Source organism: Sciurus carolinensis, chromosome 3, assembly GCF_902686445.1.
Source record: "Sciurus carolinensis chromosome 3, mSciCar1.2, whole genome shotgun sequence".
Lineage (NCBI taxonomy): Eukaryota > Metazoa > Chordata > Mammalia > Rodentia > Sciuridae > Sciurus > Sciurus carolinensis.
Window position 1 is genome coordinate 121,370,295 of NC_062215.1, and position 23,364 is coordinate 121,393,658.

Below are 23,364 nucleotides of genomic sequence, written 5' to 3' on the forward strand. Positions count from 1 at the left end.
TGAAAATCTTAGACACCTAATATAATAACCAAGTAAAAATCCCCCATATAACTGCTGAAAGATTTTTCTTTTGGTCCATTTTCTTCAGCTGTACCTTTCTTCCATGTCAAAACATAATGCATTTCCTGCATTTAAAACATAAGTGACTTTAGTAGTTTTATTACATTCAGAAGATCTGTTGCTTTAGTGTAGGTATAAAATATCTGGATCTTAGTTTGCCCACTATGAAACAAGGACACTCAATGTGTAGAGATTAGAGATTTAAAGTTTTAAATATTGCAGTTTAAAATCCAAGTTGACAACATATTTCCCAATTTCTGCCTAATGTAAGAAGTAGAAAAAGACCTTCAACAGAAACCTTTATTTTCAATCATGGTCTGAGTGAGATCCATGTATCTGATTTTTCAAAAAATACAGAATCATATCCCTGTTAAAAACATCTCTTGCAACCAACCTTTTTCAACAATTTATTCTGAAATTCCTGTTCTCTTACTTTATTACCCACACATTTGCTCTACAAAATGAAACTATTTGCTTTTTTAATGTGAAAAATAAACACCCCAAAAGAGTCAGAAGTATCTTTTGTTTTTACTACTCATTCTTTTATTAAATGAAAACCAATTTATTGTTCATCTAAAATTTCTTAACCAAAACAGATTGAAATTCCAATGTTAGATACACATGAATGTTCAGCTCTTATTTTTAAAAATAACATGGTTTGATGTTAAAATTTATCATTTGTTGTATTTGAAAACACGTATGTTCATTTAATTTAGACGAGGACCTATTAAACTTGGAATGGCCAAAATTACGCAAGTTGACTTTCCTCCTCGAGAAATCGTCACATATACTAAGGAAACTCAGACTCCAGTTATGGCTCAACCCAAAGAAGGTGACTATCCTTAATATGATTGTCATTAAGACCACATGTTAAGTAAGTGGATTTTGGGGGGTGGGGTTCTTCCTCTTATTTTTTTGGCATATTTTCTTAGGGAAACATTACAAAACTAATGCTTTATGGCTTCCATATTCATCTTTGTTCTTCAGAGTTTGTAACCTTCTAGAAGTTAACAGTGTAAGCTGTATGTGTTTTTTTTTTTTTGTTGATATAAATTTAAATCTTTCATACTTATTTTGTCATTGGTAGGTACTCATTTTTTCAACAATTTATTCTGAAATTCCTGTACTCTTACTTTATTACCCACACATTTGCTCTACAAAATGAAATTATTTGCTTTTTTAAAGTGAAAAATAAACACCCCAGCAGAAAATCTTAAGAATGTTCTATTCCTGTCATTGAGTGGAATTCTTCCCCAGAAGAGATTGTGTCCTACAGTAAAGGAAATTATATAAACTGTCTTCTGTAGAGCTGATATGCTATCATGTTATTCAGACTAATGAACAGATATAGACTTCATTCTTAAACTTCATCTTTTATAATTGCTAAGGACTTTATAGTAGACTTTACTCTGTGTGTAATTCCAGAAAGTATGTATTGACATTGTATTGAATATGGAGTTCTTTGGTTTTTAAAACCACAAAGAATTGCCATTTTTAAGTTGAGTATCAATTTTTTAAGTAGCATTAAATAGCTAATGATTTAAATATAAAGTAACTTGCTAATCATTTTCTTAAAACCAATAAAGCTAATGAATTTATGTCTTACATAAAAACACTTTGAGATCTCTAATACAGCTCCATACAGTCTCTTACCTGAAACCTTCAGGGCCATCTGTGTATCAGAATTCAGAATTTTCCAGATTTTAGGGAAGTGGCAAAGTATATGTACAATACATTAGCACTCCTGTAGCATCTTGAGCATTAGTATTTTGACAGCAAAAGGTATGAAATACTAAGTGGGATAAATAATGATTAAAAATAGTTTTACCTCTGATCATCTCAGGGATTACCACCAAATGAGTTATGGATTTTAAAGTTGGTTGCAGTTTTGGAATTGTGGGTAAGGTATTGTGGACCCATAATAAATTATCCTTCTAATAGTCTGTGTATAAGAAAGAATTTTTTTCTACTTGTCCAGGAAAATATGTTCATATTTACAGAAAATCAAGTCTAGAAACTATCAAATGTTTTAATTAATTCACTTTTAAAATCAGTTAAATTACCATGTTTCTCCACTAGAGAGAAATGAAACTAATAGTCATTGCAGAAAACCAAGAGAATACAGGTAAGTGAAAAAGCAGGGTGGGGAGCAAGGATGAGAATCCTCAAAATCTCTAGCTGTTACCAGAAAAAATATTTAAATTTTCTTAATTGTGTATATCTCAAAAGAAAAATAGAGTTATTACTGTTTGCCTTTTGACTTTACAGTAGATTATCAGATACGCTTCTTTTTTAGTACTGGGCAGTTAACCCAGGGTTACTTTACCACTGAGATACATCCCCAAACCTTTTTATTTTTATTTTGAGACAAGGTCTCACTAAGTTGCTGAGGCTGACCTCAAACTTGCATTCATCCTGCCTCAGCCTCCTAACACATACACTTTTAACAATACTCCTTTGTCTGCCCTCTAAGGTTAGAAATGGAATGTATTTAAACACCATGATCATTTCCTTTCACTTGCTCCCAAAAGGAGTTAACATTATTAGACATATAATACTTTGAAATTTCTGAGGAAATCAGGGTAACTTTTTTATCCACATATTTATTTACTTGACTACGTAAATGCTTATTTCTTTAGAAATCTACTGATTACATAGCTTTCATAAGTGCAACATCCTCATCCTAACAGAAAAAAAAAAGTCACTGATACTAAACTTGAGACATAAGCAACTTTAAAAAGAAAAAAAGTAAAAAAAGAAAGAAAAAAGTGTTTAATTATCAGTATAGAGAATACTAAATCTGCAAGAGTCCATAATTTCCAGAAAATACTATTTTATTAACTAGTCCATTAATTCGAGTATTATGTCTGTCCTTTGGGAGCTACATTATTAGATGTAGTAACTCAGAAAGTGAGCAAAATAGCCAAAATGAAGGCAAAATGACTCATTTTAAAAACAAAGTAGGCCTTTTTACTTTATTTGGAAATGAGAATTGTATGTTTAGTTATACCATCATATTTATGAAATGGCTTTTGGATATTTGAAATGTTAAGTATTATAAAGGTGGTTTTGATAGTAACTGTTATAACTATAATTATATTCTATTTAAGCAAAGACTTTCATTTTTAAAAATAATTTTTTCTAACTCTTATAGTAGTGTATCAGAATTTAGAAAGTACAGAAGGGATGTAAATGTGTATGATACAGTTTTGCATTATTCATTGTTAATATTTTGTTTCCAGTGAATATATTCAGTTTTCTATGAATATGTTTTTCAGAAATTCTCTATATATGTGTGTACATATAGATGCAACTTTGTGTCCTACTTGAATTTGTACTTTTAATTGCTTATTTTTTAGATGATTATAAATTTTAAAATATAAACATGTAATTTATTACCCTTGAATTAATTTTAATATAGAACTGGCATAATATAAGACTGACATTTTTCAAAAAATTCTTTTTCCATTTTTGTAAGTAATTTTTAAAAATAAAAAGATCATTTGTTAGATAAACTGATGATTCACAAGTACAAGATAAACTGTGTTCTATTCTGGTTGAAATTATTCAGGGTGTCTTTTTAGCATCACTGTACTTCAGCTCCTTTGACAAATTTTCCATGAGCATAGGAACTATTTCTTCCTTACCTGAATAGTGTCTGGCATGTAGTAAATACTCAATAAATACTTGCTAAAGAAATAAATTGCTGTTACTTACTCAGGAGAATGATTTTGCCTATTTGTGATGTTTCTTTTCATGCTTTTACTCTGGAAGCAGCTACTAGAAAAATCAGTTATTTTTGAGTATTAATGCTATAACATAATTATTGATGAAATTTAGATAAAGGCTATCATTAGTCTCAGGTTTTAATATGACTGTAGACTAATCATTATTTGCTCTTCTGTCCATAAATGAAACCGTTAGATTCTCCTTTATAACCTTCTTGAATTCCATGTTTATATCTACACAGTGGTTTATATCATGTTTATCACTGTGTTGATATAAACATGTGCTATTAACTTTATGTTTTCTGTATCCTTTAAATACTGTGAACAAAACTGAATCTATCAGCATCTTTTAAATAAATCATTAGACTTATTCATTTATAACTTCTCCAAACTTCATGTTTAAATTGATGACTGAAAATTATTAATGGCAAAGAGTGCTCACTATATATCAGGCATGGTGTGAGCCAATTTACATTACTCTTAGTCCTTTCATCAAAACTCTGAAAGTGAAGTTGATTCTTGTTTATACATAAAGAAGCTGAAAGAGGTAATTCATCAAGGGTACCTACTTAGTAGCTGTGATTCTAAAGCAAGTCTGATGGATTGATCGTAAGGCGTGCTTTTCCTCATGCTGCCATAAAGCAGCAACCTTCATGCTTTTATGATAGTGAACTATAGTAATTACTTCAAGTTGTATTATAATCCAGTATAAACAGCTATAGTACATTCCTTTCTCTTATTAATATTTCATTTTTAAAAAAATGTTGACCATGATATGCTTAATTTATTGGTTTAGACCTTTAATTTGAAAAAACTTCATTAAAGAAGAGCAGGGTTGGGGCTGGGGAGATAGCTCAGTCGGTAGAGTGCTTGCCTTGTAAGCACAAGGCCCTGGGTTTGATCCCCAGCACCCAAAAAAAAAAAAAAAAAAAAAAAGCAGGGTTTGGTTAGCTTGTTTATTGGTATTTCTGCATCAGAATAGTATTTTTAGTGATGGTCTCAGACAGAGTAATGATTTGATTTTCCCCAGTGCTAAATAGAATATTTCTTATCTTCACTGAGAGGAAGTAAAAATGAGATGGGTGAAACTGAGCCCAGTTTTGTTTTGTTTTTGTTTTTGTTTTTGTTTGTTTTATGGTGTGAGGGATTGAATCCAGGGTCTCATACATGCTAGGCAAGTCCTGTACCACTGAGCCACATCCTCAGCCCACAAGCCCAATTTCTAAGGGGTATGTCCATGTCAGCACCTTTACTTTTCAGTTTCCTGTGTAGACTAAACTTAGATGTTGATTTTATAAGAATTGATGTTTGCTTGTTTCTAATCTAGCAAGTGTCCATTGATTCTGAGTTGATCAGTTGGATGTTATCTATAGATGAAGGCATTGGTATCTTTTCTTTGATTTTGTGATCTTTTCAGTTATAATTTAAGGTGTATAAGTGAAGGAAAATGAGAATTGTATCCTGATACTAGGAAACCATCCTTAGCCTTTGCAACTACTTATAAAAATACTTTCCTTTCTATATCATTACAGTTAATTTCATGTTTGGGGCCCTTATTGTGAACTTTGTTTCCCCAAGTTGTAGAAATTTTAGAAAAAGGAAAAGAGGAAAACCTCGAAATTAAGATTTTATAATATAGGACTAGGGATATACAGTGGTAGAGCACTTGCCTACCCTGCACAAAGACCCTAAATTTGATCCTCAGTACTGCCTCTCCCCCAAAATTATATTGCTATACTTAATATTGCACACACTTTGTGCTTAAGTGTACCTGTTCTTACCCACTGCTTTAATACAGTAGCTCTCAAACTCAGCATAGTTGGTTCTCACTTTAGAATTAGGTAAACAGGGCTGGAGTTGTGTGGCTCAGTGGTAGAGCACTTGCTTGGCATGTGTGAGGCCCTGGGTTAAGTCCTCAGCACTGCATATAAACAAACAAATAAAACAAAAGATCCATTGACAACTTGAAAATACTTTAAAAGAAAAAGGAAAGAAAAGAATCTGGTCAGGCTATCTTAAAAAAGTAAATTATGTAACAAATCTGGGTGTATATGTCAGTGATAGAGTGCTTACCTAACATGGATGAAGCTCTCCCTGGGTTTGATCTCTAGCATTGCCAAAAAAAATTGTTTTAATTATGTAACAAAAAGTAAAAAACTCACCACAAGAAAAGATTAGAGAAATCACAATTGAGTGTAACAGATAGTAAATTTAGGTGGGCAGTATAATCATCACAGAAGTAGTGAGTTACCAGATTGAAGGTAAAAATTGGTCTTAGCTCTTACCTATCTTCCTTTTTTTTTTTAATGACTGAACCTATTCTTTTAAAAGTCAGTTTTCATTCTGCCTTGTTTTTCTTTTTCCCCATTCTAACCATCTTCTTGCTTTCAAGTTTACTCTGTAAGTCGGTAGTACTGTTTTTGAACTGAGGTGCTTTGCTGTCTTAAAGCACCTACTGGGAATGAAATTGACTAGGACCATGTGACCTCAGTCAATTTCCTTCTCCACAGGCAAACAGCTTCTGGTAAGAGTGGTGACCACAAATATACTGCTGGAAGTTACCTTCTTCTCTTTGCCTTTTTAAAAGTTTTAACTCTTTTGAAAAATGCCATTATTTTTTGTTATCTACTGTTTCAGGATGGGTTTTTGGTGTTATTTTTAGAAAAAAGAATTTTTAAAGGAGGAAGAAATCCTAAAGGTTGTTTAATCAGTTTATTTACATCTGTGAAAACTGAGGACCTGGGACGTTAACTGAAGAACCCTAAGTTAAAAGTGGGGGGGCGGAATTTGTGGCTATAACAGAACCTGGGAATTGATTTCCAGTGAAATACCATTTTTGTTATTTCATTCCACTTTCTTACTGTTGGTATTGGCTTGGTTACTAGATATACTTTTCATCAATACCTATTGATTAGTATTTATAACATATAGAGAGTTATTATATATCAATAACTCTTACTCTTTTGTTGAATGGTCTTAATACCTGGAATCAATACTTCTCAAATAGACCAAATAGACCTTCTGGTTAAGAAGGTCTTTATCTAAAAGGGATTTTTTAAATAAAAAATCTGAAATAACATACTTAATAAATTAGTTTGAACCTTCTGTGAGAATATAATAAAATTGTGCCATCTGTTCTTAATCTTGGATTGAAAGACTTTAATCAGGATGTTTACAACTACAGCCTTAGAAAAATGAAATATTCGATGAGATCACAGATAACAGAATCCATCATTGATGCCAATACTTCCACAATAAAATCCAAATTTTATATTTAAAATGTTATGTAGAGAAACATATTCCATGTTTAATAAATGGTGTAAACTACTATTCCTTATTTTTTTCCCAGGTTAGCATTATATCTATATTCAAAATACTTCTGATTAAAAAGCCAGCCATGTATTTTTCCCCAGTTGAAAATCCAAATTATTAAGGAAATAACATGTGACCTTATATCTTACTCTAAATGTTTAAAATGAGTAGATTCCATAGATGGATTGATGAAACTTTGTTCCAATGAAGATTCTCTTAATTGTGAATTTGATTTTTATGGTATAAGAAGATGGAGTTATGGACAAATGGATTGAAATGGAGTGATTCAAAATTATGTTGATCAAGGAAAAAGATTATTCTGAAATATTAAAGGAAAATTATTCCTTTATAGCCTATATTTTGAACTACTGATTGAAGCATTTCTTCTCATGTTCTGATAGATGTTTATAAAGTTATAAGTTGAATTTTTTCAGTTGAATCAATTTTTTAATTTATTTTTTATTCTTTTTAGTTATACATGACAGGGGAATCAATTTTTATAAGCAACAGATTTCTTAATTTTTAGAACTGATAATCAAATTTCTTTGTACCATGAATAAACAGACTCTTTTGTAAGTTAAGAAATCTGTATAGGATATTAAATTATCTCAAAAGTGTATACCAGTATAATAAGACTACATGTGAATTGATAGCCAGCAAATGTATTTCCTAAACAACAAAGCACTAAAGATGGGATTTTTTTCTCTTCATATAGAGAATAATAAGTGAGAGGTTCATAACTAGCAATGTTTATTAAGGATTTTTTTTTAATCTTGCATATATCCTTTTAAATGTGTTATAATGTTTCTGACTAAAAGAATGCTTCTGGCTTATTTTATCTTAAATATAATATGACATATAGAGAAAACTTGTTCTGAAGACTCCCTCCTTCACTTTAACAAAAGCCACCCATTTCACAGATGATTTAACTTTGATTAACCTATTCCATTGTAACAGATTATTCCAACAACTAGGATTTCACTGGTTGATGTTATTTCTAGGTGTAGCTTAATTTACAGAACAGCTTTTCTTTCCATCTCACCAAAATACATCACAATTTTGATGTTAACTCAAAGTAAAAAATTCAATGGTTCATTAAATCTAGTTGTAGCATTCATTGACAAGAGATTTGTCATTTCAAAAGTAACTGCTACTTTTCTGCACTCTTTACTCTCAGTTTGTAACCTTAGATTCCCTGTCAGAGGAAACATGGAGTTAACCACTTAGCATATTGTAATGAATATTCATCAGTAAATTGATGTGCCATGGCAGTCCCATTTTTCAGTCTTCCTGCTCTGTCTTTTCCAGTTTTAATATATTATAGCTTATCATGTAAAAGGGACTAGCTAAGAAAATCCTTAGAACTATAATACTATGTTTTTTGGCCAGTTAATAGTCTTTCAGTTGCTATTTATAAGTTTATGATAAGAGATGTGTATTTGTTTCAAAGGAACATTTTTCAATCTGATGTTATTGAAGTTAGACATTTTTGCTAAATATTTTTGATATAGATAGATAATTGCTTAAGCTCAGTTTTGGCAAAAAGCATGACCTTATTCTATTTTTAAGAGCAGCATATCTGTTTTTATTTTCCTGGAAGTTTATTTAGCTTAATCATTTTTTTTTTTTTTTTTTTTTTTTTTGTGGTACTAGGGATCGAACTCAGGGCCTTGTGCTTACAAGGCAAGCACTCTACCAGCTGAGCTATCTCCCCAGCCCTAGCTTAATCATTTTAATGAAATTTGAGTTGAAGTCTTAGTTATAGTTTTTAAATTCATTTTTAATCCACATACAAGGGGAAATATATACATTGATTCTAAAGTAAAAATCCAAGACCATATATTTTAAATAGTTGATACTTAACTACAACTAAAATAATTTATAGGACACATCATGGCAGTTGCCAAATAGAGGGGAGATGCAGATCACTAACAGACTTCATTTACATTTTAAATACTAAAAGGAAAAGAGTATCTGTAAACAAGATATTTTCTGTTAAATATGTAGATTATGAGGTCACTTAGCACTAAAATACTGACCATATGCATTATAATAGGAATTTGACACCTGTCACTGGAAATGGTACTTAGAAGCCCAGATGAGTCAACAAAGTTGAGGGAGGAGAATAAGATGTGGATAGGAGGCTGTAATTTATCATTGATAGTGGTTAAGAATGAGCTGTCCAGGTAACTCAAAATCTCTATCTTTGATTTTAGGATTTTTCTCCAAAGAATTCTACTGTTTAACCAAATTGAGAGCTAATAGAATTAGCAGAAAATGAAATATTAATGTACTTTTACCTTCAAGAATGTTTAATTGAAGTAAATGTCCTATTCTAAAAGTCAACTTTTGCGTTAAATGTAATTAAATTTATTTTAATACAATACACCTGCAGATGACTATGGCAGAATTTTATCCTAATGTTTGAGCAGTATAGTATAGCATTGCCAGCAGTTATACTGTTTTCAGATTAATAATCTGTCATATATGAGAATTCATCTAAAAAGGAGTAGTGTCTTTCTGTTTCTCTATGTGATTATTTTGCCCAAAAAAGCTTTCATTTTTTTAAGTAGCACAAAAGCTGTAATTGGCATGCTTTGTAAGGAAGTGTCAATGTGCAAGAGAGTGGCGATCACTAAGAATTCTTTTACGTGTTCTTTCCCCTTTGCACCACCGCCTCCTCAGCAGGGTCACTGAGATCACTAGCTTTTCTTGAAATGGCCATTTTCACTGGCAGGTGCATTATACCCTGTATTTTCAGATTGTTTTTCCATTCTGAATGTTTGGCAGGTTGATTGCTCTGGCTGCATTGACGGAGAAAGGGCTGACAAATGCGGTTGGGCTGGCTGAAAAGACAGTGATTACTGTTTTCCTTTGTGGCTGATTGAGGCCCTTGAAAGGAAAAATTTTAACCTTCACCATTTGGTTCAAAAGTATGAGCATATATTGAAATCATTCGTGCCATTTATCCTAGTTCTGTAAACTTGTCAGAACGTAAAAATCGCTCAATTTCAAGTAATGTAGGATTGGCATACGTCATTATCATTTTGATTAAGTTGGAGGTTGTATCATTGTGTGCATTATACAGTGTCATTTGAAGCTTTCTTTCCACAGGTACAGTTATATTTTTATTGCTTATACTATAGAGTTAGAAAGATTTTCATAGCTCTCTAAGCCTAACACTATGTGTGTGGTTTGGCAGCTGGTGTGGCCTACAAGCTGCATTTTGTTTGCAGGGTAAAGGCTTGTCTGTAGGCCTCCTGGAGTGCGGGTAATTGCACAGGCTCACCATTGGGGAGAGACACAGGATTGGAGGCAGTCAAGCGTAAGAATGTTATGCCATCCCATTGCCACCTTGTAGCAGAAAGACACAATCCCAGCAGTGCCATCTGGTTGTTGCTATCTAGTCAGCTGGCCTGGCTGCTGGGACCTTGACTTGGCAGCTGGTTCCCATCCTTGACCATTCTTTTGTGTACATTGTATGTATGTGTGTTTTAGATAATTTTGTACACGGGTCAAGGAAATGACTATAACTAACAAGTGAAGTCCCTATGTTGAACAGGCTCTCATTACTTGAGATACATTGTGCTGCAGGTGTCTGCTGCCTCCCCTTGTAGACAGATAACACATGCTTAGTAAGGAAAATAAATATTATCTTCATAAAAACCTATCTCTGTTTGTTGCAAAAAAATAGGGTAGACAGGGTTACATGTCCTGTAACATTTTTAAATAAATTAAGTTACTACCTAGTTTGGGAATGTGAGATTTGGTAATTTAGTCTTAGAAATGTATATCTTAATATATAGTTTTATTAAAATTAAAGAAAGCATTATTATAAATGCTCATTGTCACATCATACAACGATGGACAATGAGACTTGCATTTAAAATGACAGAATAGAAAATGTGTCCTGTAGCTATTATCTGCCTCTCAAATAGCAACCTGAGAGTTAATGTAAGCCGTCTTTATGCCATATGAAGACCCATTAGACACTGATGGTTTCAGATCACAAGTAAGCAGCCAGCTCTGTGGGCTATTTTAGACATTTGATTTTCTTCATTCTACAGCATTAATGTGTCAGCATGCTATATAAAACTATGCAGGAGTTGCATGTTGTTCTGTCTGGAATGATAAATGCTTGCAAGCTTTTAAAGACTTCCATGAGGAATTCATCCTACTTGCTTATATATCTTGTTTTCTCTTATGTAGCTATAGAATTTAGTATGACTGTTGTACCACATAGGTGTATATAAAAAGCAAGAGGTTCCACTTAATTCTTCAAGATCATGTTGGGAAAGTTCATATTGTTTGTACTTGTTCTTGGCACAGTGGCTTGCTTTTTCTTTTATCTAGGGAGTTGTGATACCTTTTGAAATACTATCTCAGAGATACCAGCTATTTTCATAAAAATAATATTTTTTTTTTCCGTTTTTCAGATGAAGAGGAAGAAGATGATGTAGTGACTCCTAAACCACCTATTGAACCTGAAGAAGAGAAAGTTTTAAAAAAAGATGAAGAAAATGAAAGTAAAGGTATCTTAAAGGATTTAACTTTAAAATTTTTTGTTGATTCCTCTTAAGATTTATTATTCATTAGACAATTAAAATAGAATGCAATGCTCTAAATAAAAAGAGGTAAATGTTAAAAAAGAATGTGTGGCATCCCTGATTCCTGTTACAATGAGTTGACATGATTTGACTAACATAAATCATACCTCAAAAAAATTCTTTTCCAGCTCCACCTCATGAGCTGACTGAAGAAGAAAAGCAACAAATCTTGCACTCAGAGGAATTTTTAAGTTTCTTTGACCATTCTACAAGAATTGTAGAAAGAGCTCTTTCCGAACAGATTAACATCTTCTTTGACTACAGTGGGAGAGATTTGGAAGACAAAGAAGGGTAATGTTTAATTGATAACACTTCAGCTTCAGCAGTATTAAATTATCTTAAGATTAAGAATGACATAAGTTATAACAGTCTTTTTGGGGGTTTGTTTTTTTCCATAGAGAGATTCAAGCAGGTGCTAAACTGTCATTAAACCGGCAATTTTTTGATGAACGTTGGTCAAAGCATCGGGTTGTTAGTTGTTTGGATTGGTCATCTCAGGTAAAAATATAACAAAATTGGTTATTATTAACTTATTTTTAATTATAATTAGCATGTGGTTTTATTTTAGTTATAGGAACTTTGTATAATTAAATCAATATGTATCATTTAAAATTGAATTATGAATGATGGTTCTATGCATTTTGTCTTAAGTATTTTAGAAGAAATGGAAACACTATTTATATTTGAAATTCAGAACCCTATGCCAAAACCTAGTTTTACTAATTTCAGTTACTCACAAAATAGTTTGTATGAAATGCAAAAACATACTTCAATTAAATGTTTTAATGTTAAAATATTTTAAATAATTAACTGTACTAATTTAAAATTGTACTAATGGCAGGCACTGTGGCATGTGCCTGTAATTCCAACTAATCAGGAGACTGAGGCAGGAGGACTCACAAGTTTAATGCCAACCTGGGCAACTTAACAAGATCCCATCTCCAAAACAAACAATAAATAAAATTGTACTAATATCCAAATGAATATAACTCTAGACATCTTTCTTGGTGAAATATTAGCTATTTGTACTTTCAGAATAATCTGATAAAGATAAGTAAGTAGAAGACATCTTTCTTGATGAAGTGTTAGATATTTGTATTTTCAGAAAAATCTGATAGTCAAGAAATAGTTCTTATCATGCATTCCCTTTCTTTTCCACTTGATTCTTATGAGCAGTATCCGGAGTTACTTGTGGCTTCCTATAATAACAATGAAGATGCTCCTCATGAACCTGATGGTGTTGCCCTTGTGTGGAATATGAAATACAAAAAAACTACTCCAGAGTATGTGTTCCACTGCCAGGTAAGATGGTCTTTCAGCAGTTTTTCTCAAGTTTAAAGATTCATTAATGAATTTAGACAGGTGCCTTTTTTCTGTTCTTGTCAACATAATGATTTCATTGGATTGGCATTTACTAAACCACTTTATGTTTGCAAACAGATGTTAACAGAAAACTGACTTCTCAGTTCAACATAATCTGGCTTTTGTAGCTTTTCTGACATGTCTTATAATGTTTAATCACACTGAAAGCCCTTTGCAGTTATGATTTTCTGTTCTTGTGATTGATCACATATAAGGAATCTTTTATAAAATTTATTTCTACAGGGAGTTTCTCAGGAACTTATTTACTGAATACACAGTTAGATGGTTTGCCCACTGAATTACTTATACATGGCCTGTGGAGTTGGAACTAGATAGTTTTAAGTAGAAACATGTGGTTCAAGTAGGAAACAGATGCAGATTTTTTAAGTGGATTTAACAGACAGAATTTGCAAGTCTTTTCTGGTTGTGAAGTTAAAATCTTTTAATAATGTCATAATCCTAAGTAAACACTTAACCTGAATTAAAACTATATATAGTATGTAAGATTATAGTCATGTGTCAGTTGCAAGGCCATTTTTCTTTCTAATACTGTTATCAAATGAAATAACTTTTACTTTTACTTTTTTTTGATAAATTGCTTTGAAAATACAGTTATGTAGGCAATCATTACATCTGACTTTAAGCAAAAAATATTCTAAATATTTAATGAATTTGTCTCAATAGCTACTAATACCTTCAATGCAGAGGGAAATATTTTGAATAATAAATTGATTTTATAACTCATTAGACTTTTAACACTTAAATATAAAAATCCCACTTACTTTTAGTCAGCGGTGATGTCTGCTACATTTGCAAAATTTCATCCAAATCTTGTCGTTGGTGGTACATATTCAGGCCAAATTGTGCTTTGGGATAACCGTAGCAATAAAAGAACTCCAGTGCAAAGAACTCCACTATCAGCTGCTGCACACACAGTAAGTATAATAAGGTTATTTCCCTTAGATTTCTATGCTCCTTCACTATTAACTACTTAGTAGTGTCTATCAGAGTGGTTTCAATATGTGTCCTTTGATGTATGTATTCCTTATCGGTTAGCAATCAAGAACAAAGGCCTTTTTTCTTTATTTGGGAGATCTGTTTATCAGGAACTTATGTCTCCTCTGAGACAACCTTTTGTTAATCAATAGAATAGCAGCAAACTGCACATTAAAAATAACCTCAAGTTACAACACTGTTTTGATATGAAACAGAATACCTCTGATTAAGCTAAAATTTTTGCTTTTTTTAGTAAAATAATCCCTGAAAACTTTCTTTAATGTCTCTAGCACCCTGTCTATTGTGTAAATGTTGTTGGAACACAAAATGCTCACAATCTGATCAGCATCTCCACCGATGGAAAAATATGTTCATGGAGTCTGGACATGCTTTCCCATCCACAGGTAGGTTCAACTTGCAAAACTGAAATTTTGAGGTATGTTGTTATTTCTTAACTGTGTATATACCCAACATACATTTTTCATAAACTTTCATAATATAATAACAGATTATAAATCTGAACATGTGTTAAAAGTACTGTGCTATGTGTATCTTTTATTTTCAAACATGATTGCTTTAGTTGTGGTTTACATAAGTAGTATATTAAAAAAATGCCTTAGAATTGTTTAAAACTAGAAGTTTTTCTTTGAAAATGTAAAATTGAAAGTTTACAAAATAATTTTTCTTTTTTTTTTTTTTCCCCCTTTTTTTTCTCCCTATGTAGGATAGCATGGAGTTGGTTCACAAACAGTCAAAGGCAGTAGCTGTGACATCTATGTCCTTCCCTGTTGGAGATGTCAACAACTTTGTTGTTGGGAGTGAAGAAGGTTCTGTTTATACAGCATGCCGCCACGGCAGGTAAATATAAACTGGAATTTGCACTTATTTAAAATTCCCCCTTGAATAATCCCATTGAAACAAGTTGTCCCTTATTTAAGTAGAAATTAGTCCGAGAACTACCCATTATTAGTGACAGATTGAATTCAGGCATATAAACTTAAAAGTTAACTTTTTTAAAAGTATTTTCAATTCATGACATATTCTGAATTTTGTGGATTGTGTTTTTTGTGTGCATTTGTTAACTTTAAGAAGTTAGTGGTAGGGAAAAAATTCTGCAATTACAAATACAATTCGCACATGCCACATACTGGCCTTCAAATTTATAAGTAAGATTTTCAGCTGTTTTCCCATTTTTTATTGATTTGGACTTTGTGCTTTAGTTCAGTCCTCCTGATAATCATACAGTAATGTCACGTACACACTTTAAATTGACTAGTACTTTTCCTGCTGTTCAATCTGTTTTGAAATTGTCTAGCTGTACCTTTATCAATTGCTTCCTTAAAAAAGATTGTCTGGATTTCATCTCAAATACAGATCACCTTTACTTCAAACCTTGTGATTTGAAAGTAGTCCAGATCGGCTCTCTTACATGTAGTATTCCTTTGTCTCAATCCTGCCACCTCAGATATTATACTTTTGAATTCTCTTGTCAACAGCATGGTGTTTATGGTTCCAAAATGTACTTAACTGCTTGAGTAGTATTATCAAATCTGGACAAAATAACACTAACATAAGTTATTCTGATGCATTATGAGCAGAGAGTTAAGTTTGCAGAAATTAAGTCGAGGTCTGATATATAAACCCATCACAAAATGTGTTTGTGAGTGGACTGCTTAAGACTTCCCTAACATTTTTACTTTTATGAAATAGCAAAGCTGGAATCAGTGAGATGTTTGAGGGACATCAAGGACCAATCACTGGCATCCATTGCCATGCAGCTGTTGGAGCAGTAGACTTCTCACATCTTTTTGTCACTTCATCATTTGACTGGACAGTAAAACTTTGGACAACTAAGGTATCTAAAATATAGATATATCTGCTCATTTGGTCAGATTTTTGACACAAGGTGGTGCTCTAATACTACATAGGAAAGATGGAAAGGTTTTAAATAACTTAGAATTGTTTACAAATAAATCATAGTTGATAAGAAGTTACATAGAGCATGAGTGATGATGTCGTTTTCTTAAAAGTATGCTGGCAAATATACTGCAAAGTTAGGCTTTTCAAGCACAGAACTGTTTACCATGAACTGAAATGGGGAAAAAGCCTTTGGGTATCTCTCATGGTACCTCATATAGTTGTCATTTCAACCCAGCACAAAAACCATACATTTGCTCTTTGGAGGACTTAGACGCTTATTCAGAGCTACAGTGGTTCACAGAGCTGGTAGGAAGTAGAGAAAAGACAGAAATGGATTCATAGGCCTAAGGCTATACGTAATAAACCTTAATGTTTCTTAAGAAAGCATTGTGAAAAGGTATGGATCCTTTGTTGTTGTTGTCATTCTATAATGATTTGCCTTGGTCTTAATAAACATCATTTATTTGAAACACATGTTTATGTAATAAAATGCTTTCTGATCCATAAGCAATTCCAATAAATACGACTTTGCCCTGCCTGGTTAAAAGTCTTAAGACAAATTCATATGGGAACATTGCCTGCTATGATAGGCATTTTGTAGTTTCATTTAATCCCATTTTATAATTAAAGCACCTTAACTTTGATGCAGTATTGCATTATTGGTGATAAAACTGCATATTTCACATATCAGATTCTGCTTAAACTTAAGTTAAATTTTTTGTGCTTTATTTTTTCTGTCCATCTACCTTATCCTAAATATTGACTTTTTGAGTAGTTCATCATGAGATAGTTTAGAACCCTTCTTTTGTTCTTCAGTTTCTTTGAGGAAACCTAGTGGCCTTAAAAGAATGCCCTTCATTATTAGTGAACTCCTGTTTATTTATTGAGTGCTGCCTTAGAAATCTGGGATGAACTCACTGTTCACCCTGTCTTGGTGCCTGCTTTCAATCTAATATGAAATGAGTTAGAAAACTCTGCTTCTCTGCCTCTCAAAACTTGCCTTTTAAAATTGAGAATTTCCAGGTTTGACATTAACAGAAATAAAAATAGTACTTACCTTTTTTTTTTCTTGCTGGGAGATGGTACTGGGGATTGAACCCTGGTAGCCACGTCCCCCAGCCCTTTATTGTATTATATTTAGAGACAGGGTCTTGCTGAGTTGCTTAGGACCTCCCTAAGTTGCCGAGGCTTGCTTTGAACTGGCAATCCTCCTGCCTTATCCTCCGGAGCCATTGGGATTATAGGCATACACCCCCGCACCTGGCTCCTTTTTTATATTTTATTTAGAGACAGGGTCTTCCTGAGTTGCTTAGGGCCTTGCTAAGATACTGAGGCTGGCTTTGAACTCATGATCTTCCTGCCACTTGGATTATAGGCATGCACCACTGAGCCTGGCTAGCACTTATCTTAACTAAATAAGGAAGCATCTAGAAAAGTGCCTAACATGGTATATAGCATGTAATAGGCACCAGTGTTCAGTTCCTTTTTCCTCTTTATGGAGATTAGAGCCTAAATGCATTCAGTAAACCATTTGTTTCTTTCTTGGAAGGTTCTTGAATGTATACAGTTGGGAAGAGGTAGACGAAGAAGATTATTACAACCATTAGCAAATAAATGCATAATCTAGCTAGTAAAACCAAAGCAAGAAACAGAATTAGAAAGATGAAGCCAATTATTTCTCTGTAAGCTTTAAGCTTCAACGACCATGTATGCGGCTAGATTTCTGGATGTGCTTTTACCTTAGTAGTCCTGTGTGTAGTCACAGGAGACATTATGTCTCTGTTAGGTTTTAGCCAGCATCCTCTTTTGATAGTTGAAAAGAAACTTTTCAACTAGATTGGTGGTTGATTTTTTAAGTCTTGAGGCTTCAGTTTGCTAGTCTCCTTTTGGCTTTAAATTTGAGGTTTCCACCTTTATATACATTAACAACAGGATTTGAAAATGAAGAGTTCATCTTGCCTAATCAAGAACAGAACTTATCTGTGATAGCAGACTGGTTGATATTTGGTTTTGTGGTACCACTACATAGCTAGTTGTTGGGTGGCTGATATTTTTTTCTTGTATTTTACTATATTTCAACATAGACATGGATTTTGAATAAGGGCCATAGACTCACTTTCCTTGCTAATTAAACTATACATTGTTCCTTCCTTTATTTGTTCAATCGTGATATACACTACTCCCCTGCCCCAACATCCTTCTAACGTTAGTGGCCAAAGGATGGATCAGCATAGAATAGGGTGTTTTTTTGAGTGTCCAACTACCATCTGAAATGTTATCAGAAAAATTAGTTGTTATTCTAACTTTTCTGCACTTAAATTCAAGTAGCAACAATATGCTAAGTAGATGTTTTTATGGCCATACTGTGGCTCCCAGAGTTGTGATTTTTGATCTTGAATTTATACTTCCTACTTTAATTATTACTGGTATTTATTTGTGCGCTACTGAAAAACTCAAAGGAGCCCCTGTACTGTAATAATGAATAATAGACAATGTTAATAGGTCATGAATGGTAATGTGTAATAAGCCGTGTTTTAAAATTGCCTTTAAAAAACATTTTTCCAGCTGGACCAAAAGTGGTGCATACCTATAGTCCCAGCCACTCAGGAGACTGAGGCAGAGAATTACAAGTTCAAGACCAGCCTGGGCAACTTAGCAAAATAAATAATAAAAAGACTAGGGATGTGGCTAAGTGGTGGGTTCAATCCCTAATTCTACTGGGGATTAAAAAAAAAAAATCCACTTTAAGCTTTTTAAACCATTTATAAATTTAACCTACTTTAAACATTTTTGCTCCTCTGCCTTTCCTTTTAAAAAGTACTTTCTTATTCTTGGAATTGAGTTCCCATAAGGTAGAAGAATTAATCATTAGATATCACTGTGTCCTTTAAGGGCCAGCTCTGCCCCAATAGCACAAACAAGGTTCCTTCTCATTTTATAAGTCCTGTAAAAATCTGTGGAAATCCCACTTTGACACTCCCTCAAATTTAGTTTAATCTATTTCTGCACCAGTTTATAATCTTTGCCTGGTCAGTGAATTTATAATTCAGTCAAATAGTGGTTCATCAAATTATTTGTATTACTTTATCAAATCCATCTATTTTTAGAATAGAAGACAGACAAAAATAGATTCTTCAACATATTGGTGATGTTTAAGCCAATCAAGGATTGCTTCTAATACATTTGGTAAACACTGTTACCACTTCAAAATACCAAATTTGGAAGTTCACAGCAGGAGCACTTTGACAGGTCTAAAAAATTGTAGGGAGAACAAATGAGCAGTGAAAGCTTCTTCAGAGTAACCCAAGGATTGTGGAAGAGCTTGATTAGGGATACCTGGTAAATTAGTTGAAGTTCTGTCACCTTCAACCATAGTTATTACAGGTTACTCTTAAAATACACGAATTGTTTACTTGAACGGCAGGATGTTTTAATGTATGCACAATATGTTCTTGTTTCAGAATAAACATTTATCAGAACCATATTTCCATGAGGTGACAAAGTTAAGATTGTTAGGCTGGTCATTTCATAAAGTAGATTCAGACTTTTATAATCCATACATACCTTGAAAAATTTCACAATCCCTGATGTCTCAAAGGTCCTCTTTATTTCAACAGCTTATCTATTTAACTTTCAGATAGCATTAGCATTACAACAGGGTTAAAAACAACTATGCACATAATAGAGTAGTTAAAATGAAAAAACGCTGTCAAGTTGAGGTATTTCTTGGGGAAGGCTGGCCCAGACCTGCCTAGCAGCCTTTGCCTCAGTAACTTGCCACTGGCCAGTGTTGAGCCTTTCCTTTTCATATTCAGCCTACTAGAGTTGATTAGACAAAGGAGTGCTGAATGGAACTAACGGGCTCCTAAGACACTGATACATTGGAGAATATCAATTTATTAATTTATAGTGAGAAACCTAACTGCCAGAAGGACCAGATACTCCTGCTGGCTTGACCAGCTCATTGTTTCCCTGTAGACAACCCACATGGGAAGCCAAATTATAATCAGAAGATTGCTTGGTGAGCCAGGAATTAGAACAAAAGAAGTTTTATAATTTGAATATTCAGTGGCATCAAGCTAAGATAGCTTGATTCACTCATCTTTAAATAGAGATAGCCTTACCATGGGGTAGTAATTCTGAGACTCTGCTCCTGGACAATGCTAAAATAGGTACTGTCCTCATTTTCCTTGTAAGACTCTGCTTTGTATTTCTAGGCTTTTAACAGACATCTTCCTCAAAAAGTTTGTCTTCAGTTGGGTTATATAAGAAGTTATTTCTGAACTTAGAATAATTTCTCTTAAAGGGAATCTCTCTCTTCTGATCCAAGTTAAGGACATATTTATTTACCACTTCTAGGGATCACCTCACTGTTACCTTCAAATATTTACTAGAGAGGCTCTCTTTGTTATTAATCTAGAATTCTCCAGTTATCCCAGCTCTGGAAAATTATCTTCATTAGTTTTCTGTTGCTGCTATAACAAATTATCATGTGGGTGACTTGAAACAACAGAAATGATTTCTATACAGTTTAAGAGACTAGAATTCCAAAACAAAGGTGTTGGCAGGCTGATTACTTTTGGTCGTTCTGAGAGAATCTGTTCCATGCTTCTCTCCTAACTTCTGATGATGGCCAGCAGTCCTTGGTATTCCTTGACCTGCAACTGCATTACTCTGGTCTCTGCCTCTGTCATCAAATATTATTCTACCTGTTTGTCTTGCCGTACCTCTGTGTTTCTAAACTGTTCTCTAAAGGACACCAGTCATGCTAGATGTAGGGTACACCCTTATGCAGCATGACTTCATCTTAACTTGATTACATCTAAGACCCTATTTCCAAATAAGGTAACATTTACAGGTACCAGGTAGGAATGAATTTTAGGGGGATACTCTTTAAACTTGTATATAACTTGAGCTTATAAAAGAATATGATTTGTCCATTGACCAGACAATAGTTATTCTCACACTGAACCAGGATGAGCTATTTTTGCCTATTTAAATGCTATCTGTCATTCAAAGAAGCTTTTTGTTTTGATTCATTCTTTTGGCAAATATGTTTTGCAAATCGTTTATGTGTGAGAATTTTAGAGCTTCAGAGACCTATAGACATTATCTAGTTCAGTGGTTCTCAGTCTTAATCACACATTAGAATCACCTGAGCAATCTTTAGACCTTTCCGTGCTCATCTTGCATCCCAGACCAGTTAAACCAGGAGAAGACCTAGGTAACAGCAGACCTAGGTGTTTACAATTAAAATCAAGCTTCAGAACCACAGATACAAAGCCTTTGTTTTATAAGTAAGGAATGGGGACTTAGAATGGTGTAGTGATTTTTCCTAAAGCCTTGAAGCTAGTTACTGGCATACCTGAGATGAGAGGGCAGGTCCCTTTTCAACCTTTCCCTGCTGCTTCTGTATAATTTAGGCAGAAGTCCTTTAAGTGTAAGAAAAAAAAAAAATAGTACATTTTAAATGATTCTTTTGGGATTTTAATTTGCAATGTCTTTACCCAAGTATAATGCATCTTTCTTTTGTCTATGCATAATTGTCTATTCAATAGGTAAAATGTTTCCTGAGATATTTAGCAATCTTCTTTTATCACAAATAAGTTTTACCTAATTTTTGTATAGTTTTTTTATATTTATAAAAATTAGTATGTACACACTTGTCTCTGACTTCTCTTGCTAAAGATTATATTTTTGAGAGTAATATTGTTAGTATAATTGTAGATTGTTCATTCTCTTTGCTCTATCCCATTATATAAATATAATTTATATTTATTCTGCTGACGGTATTTATGTTAATTTCAGTTTGGGGCTGTTATAAACAGTTATGCCATGAGCATACTCGTTATCTTTCAGTGGACATAAATAGTCATTTTTATTGAGCATACACCTAGAAGTGGAATTACTTGGTCACAGTATAGGCATACTTTCAGTTTTAAATAGCTACCATGAAGTGCCAAAGTGGTTTTACCAGTTCATAATCCACCAGTAACAAGATTCTTGACTACACTTGGAATTTTCTTTCATTTTAACCATTCCAGTGGGCATAGTTGCATTGAGTGGTGGTTTTGTGTTACTGTCACACTAATGAAGTAAAGCACCCTTCCCTGAGTTTATTGGTCATTTTGTGAAGTGCTTGTTGAGTCTTTGTCTCTTTTTCTTTTTTTCTTTCTTTTGCAAGGGATCAAACCTAGGGCCTCATGCATTCTAGGTAAGTGTGCTACCACTGAGCTAGCTACACCAAATTCCCCATACAGATTTTTATAGAGCCAAGCATGTAAGCATGATCGTAAATAATTTGTTTTAAAGTTTTTGATAAAAGACCATAGAATTGCTTGAAAATAGGATGTTCCTGAAGATGAATACTATCACCTCAGGAGTCAGAAACTTTAGCACAGTAGTTTTTAATTATTGGTGTACATCAAATCACTCGTGGAACAACACCAAAAATACCAATGAAATGCATCTGGAGTGGGACTCTGTATCTACATATTTAAGGAGCTCTGCAGATGACTGTGATATACATCCTAAGTTAAAAACCATTACTTCAGAGTGGGACTTCATTTGGCATGATTGTCAGGGAGAACAGCAGGTAAACAGTGTTTTTTTTCCCCCAGTACCAGAGATCAAATCCACATCCCCAGTCCTAGTGCTTACTAATCAGGTGTTCTGCCACTGAGCTATATATCCCTAGCCCCATAACAGTGATCTTAAAAAGAAAAAGAACCTCTTAATCTCTGTGTTTGGTTTAGTTTTAAATTTTGTTTAAAAAGTTTTTATTAGCTGGACACAGTGGCACATCTGGTAATCCCAGCAGCTTGGGAGGCTGAGGCAGGAAGATTGCAAGTTCAAAGACAACTTCAGCAAAAGCGAGGTGCTAAGCAACTCAGGAATACCCTGTCTCTAAATAAAAAATACAAAGTAGGGCAGGGATGTGGCTCAGTGTTTGAGTATCCCTGAGTTCAATCCCCAGTAACCCCCCTCCAAAAAGAAAAAAAGGTTTTTATTAAAAATAAATAATTTTGGCTACTAAGATGATCATGATGTTGACACTAACATATCTGAAAAAAATTTTAACTCAGTTTAAAACTTTTTATTATGGAAAATTCCAAATAGATGCAAGAACATGAGGAATAATATAATAAAGCCACTGTACCCATAACCTAATTTCTACAATTATCAACACGTGATGAGTCTTATCTATACCCACACCCGCTCCCTCTATCCCTCCACGCTTATGAATTATTTTTTTAAAAACCTGCAATATAGGGGCTGAGATTGTGGCTCAGTGGTAGAGCACTTGCCTAGCATGTGTAAGGCACTGACTTCAATTCTCAGCACCATATACAAATAAATAAAGATTCATCAACAACTAA

The 23,364-nt window shown here is 33.4% G+C and overlaps 1 protein-coding gene across 6 annotated transcripts in view; it reads left to right on the forward strand.

The window, feature by feature from the left end:
- Dync1i2 (dynein cytoplasmic 1 intermediate chain 2) overlaps window positions 1–23,364 on the forward strand; it is a 55,310-nt gene that overhangs the window by 23,679 nt on the left and 8,267 nt on the right. For all 6 annotated transcript variants that reach the window (XM_047544071.1, XM_047544070.1, XM_047544075.1 and 3 more), the window contains 9 exons: window positions 777–892; window positions 11,537–11,632; window positions 11,836–11,998; window positions 12,106–12,205; window positions 12,884–13,009; window positions 13,858–14,004; window positions 14,356–14,469; window positions 14,790–14,923; window positions 15,776–15,920. In XM_047544071.1, coding sequence (XP_047400027.1) covers window positions 777–892; window positions 11,537–11,632; window positions 11,836–11,998; window positions 12,106–12,205; window positions 12,884–13,009; window positions 13,858–14,004; window positions 14,356–14,469; window positions 14,790–14,923; window positions 15,776–15,920 — 1,141 coding nt within the window. The remainder of the gene's footprint in view (window positions 1–776; window positions 893–11,536; window positions 11,633–11,835; window positions 11,999–12,105; window positions 12,206–12,883; window positions 13,010–13,857; window positions 14,005–14,355; window positions 14,470–14,789; window positions 14,924–15,775; window positions 15,921–23,364) is intronic.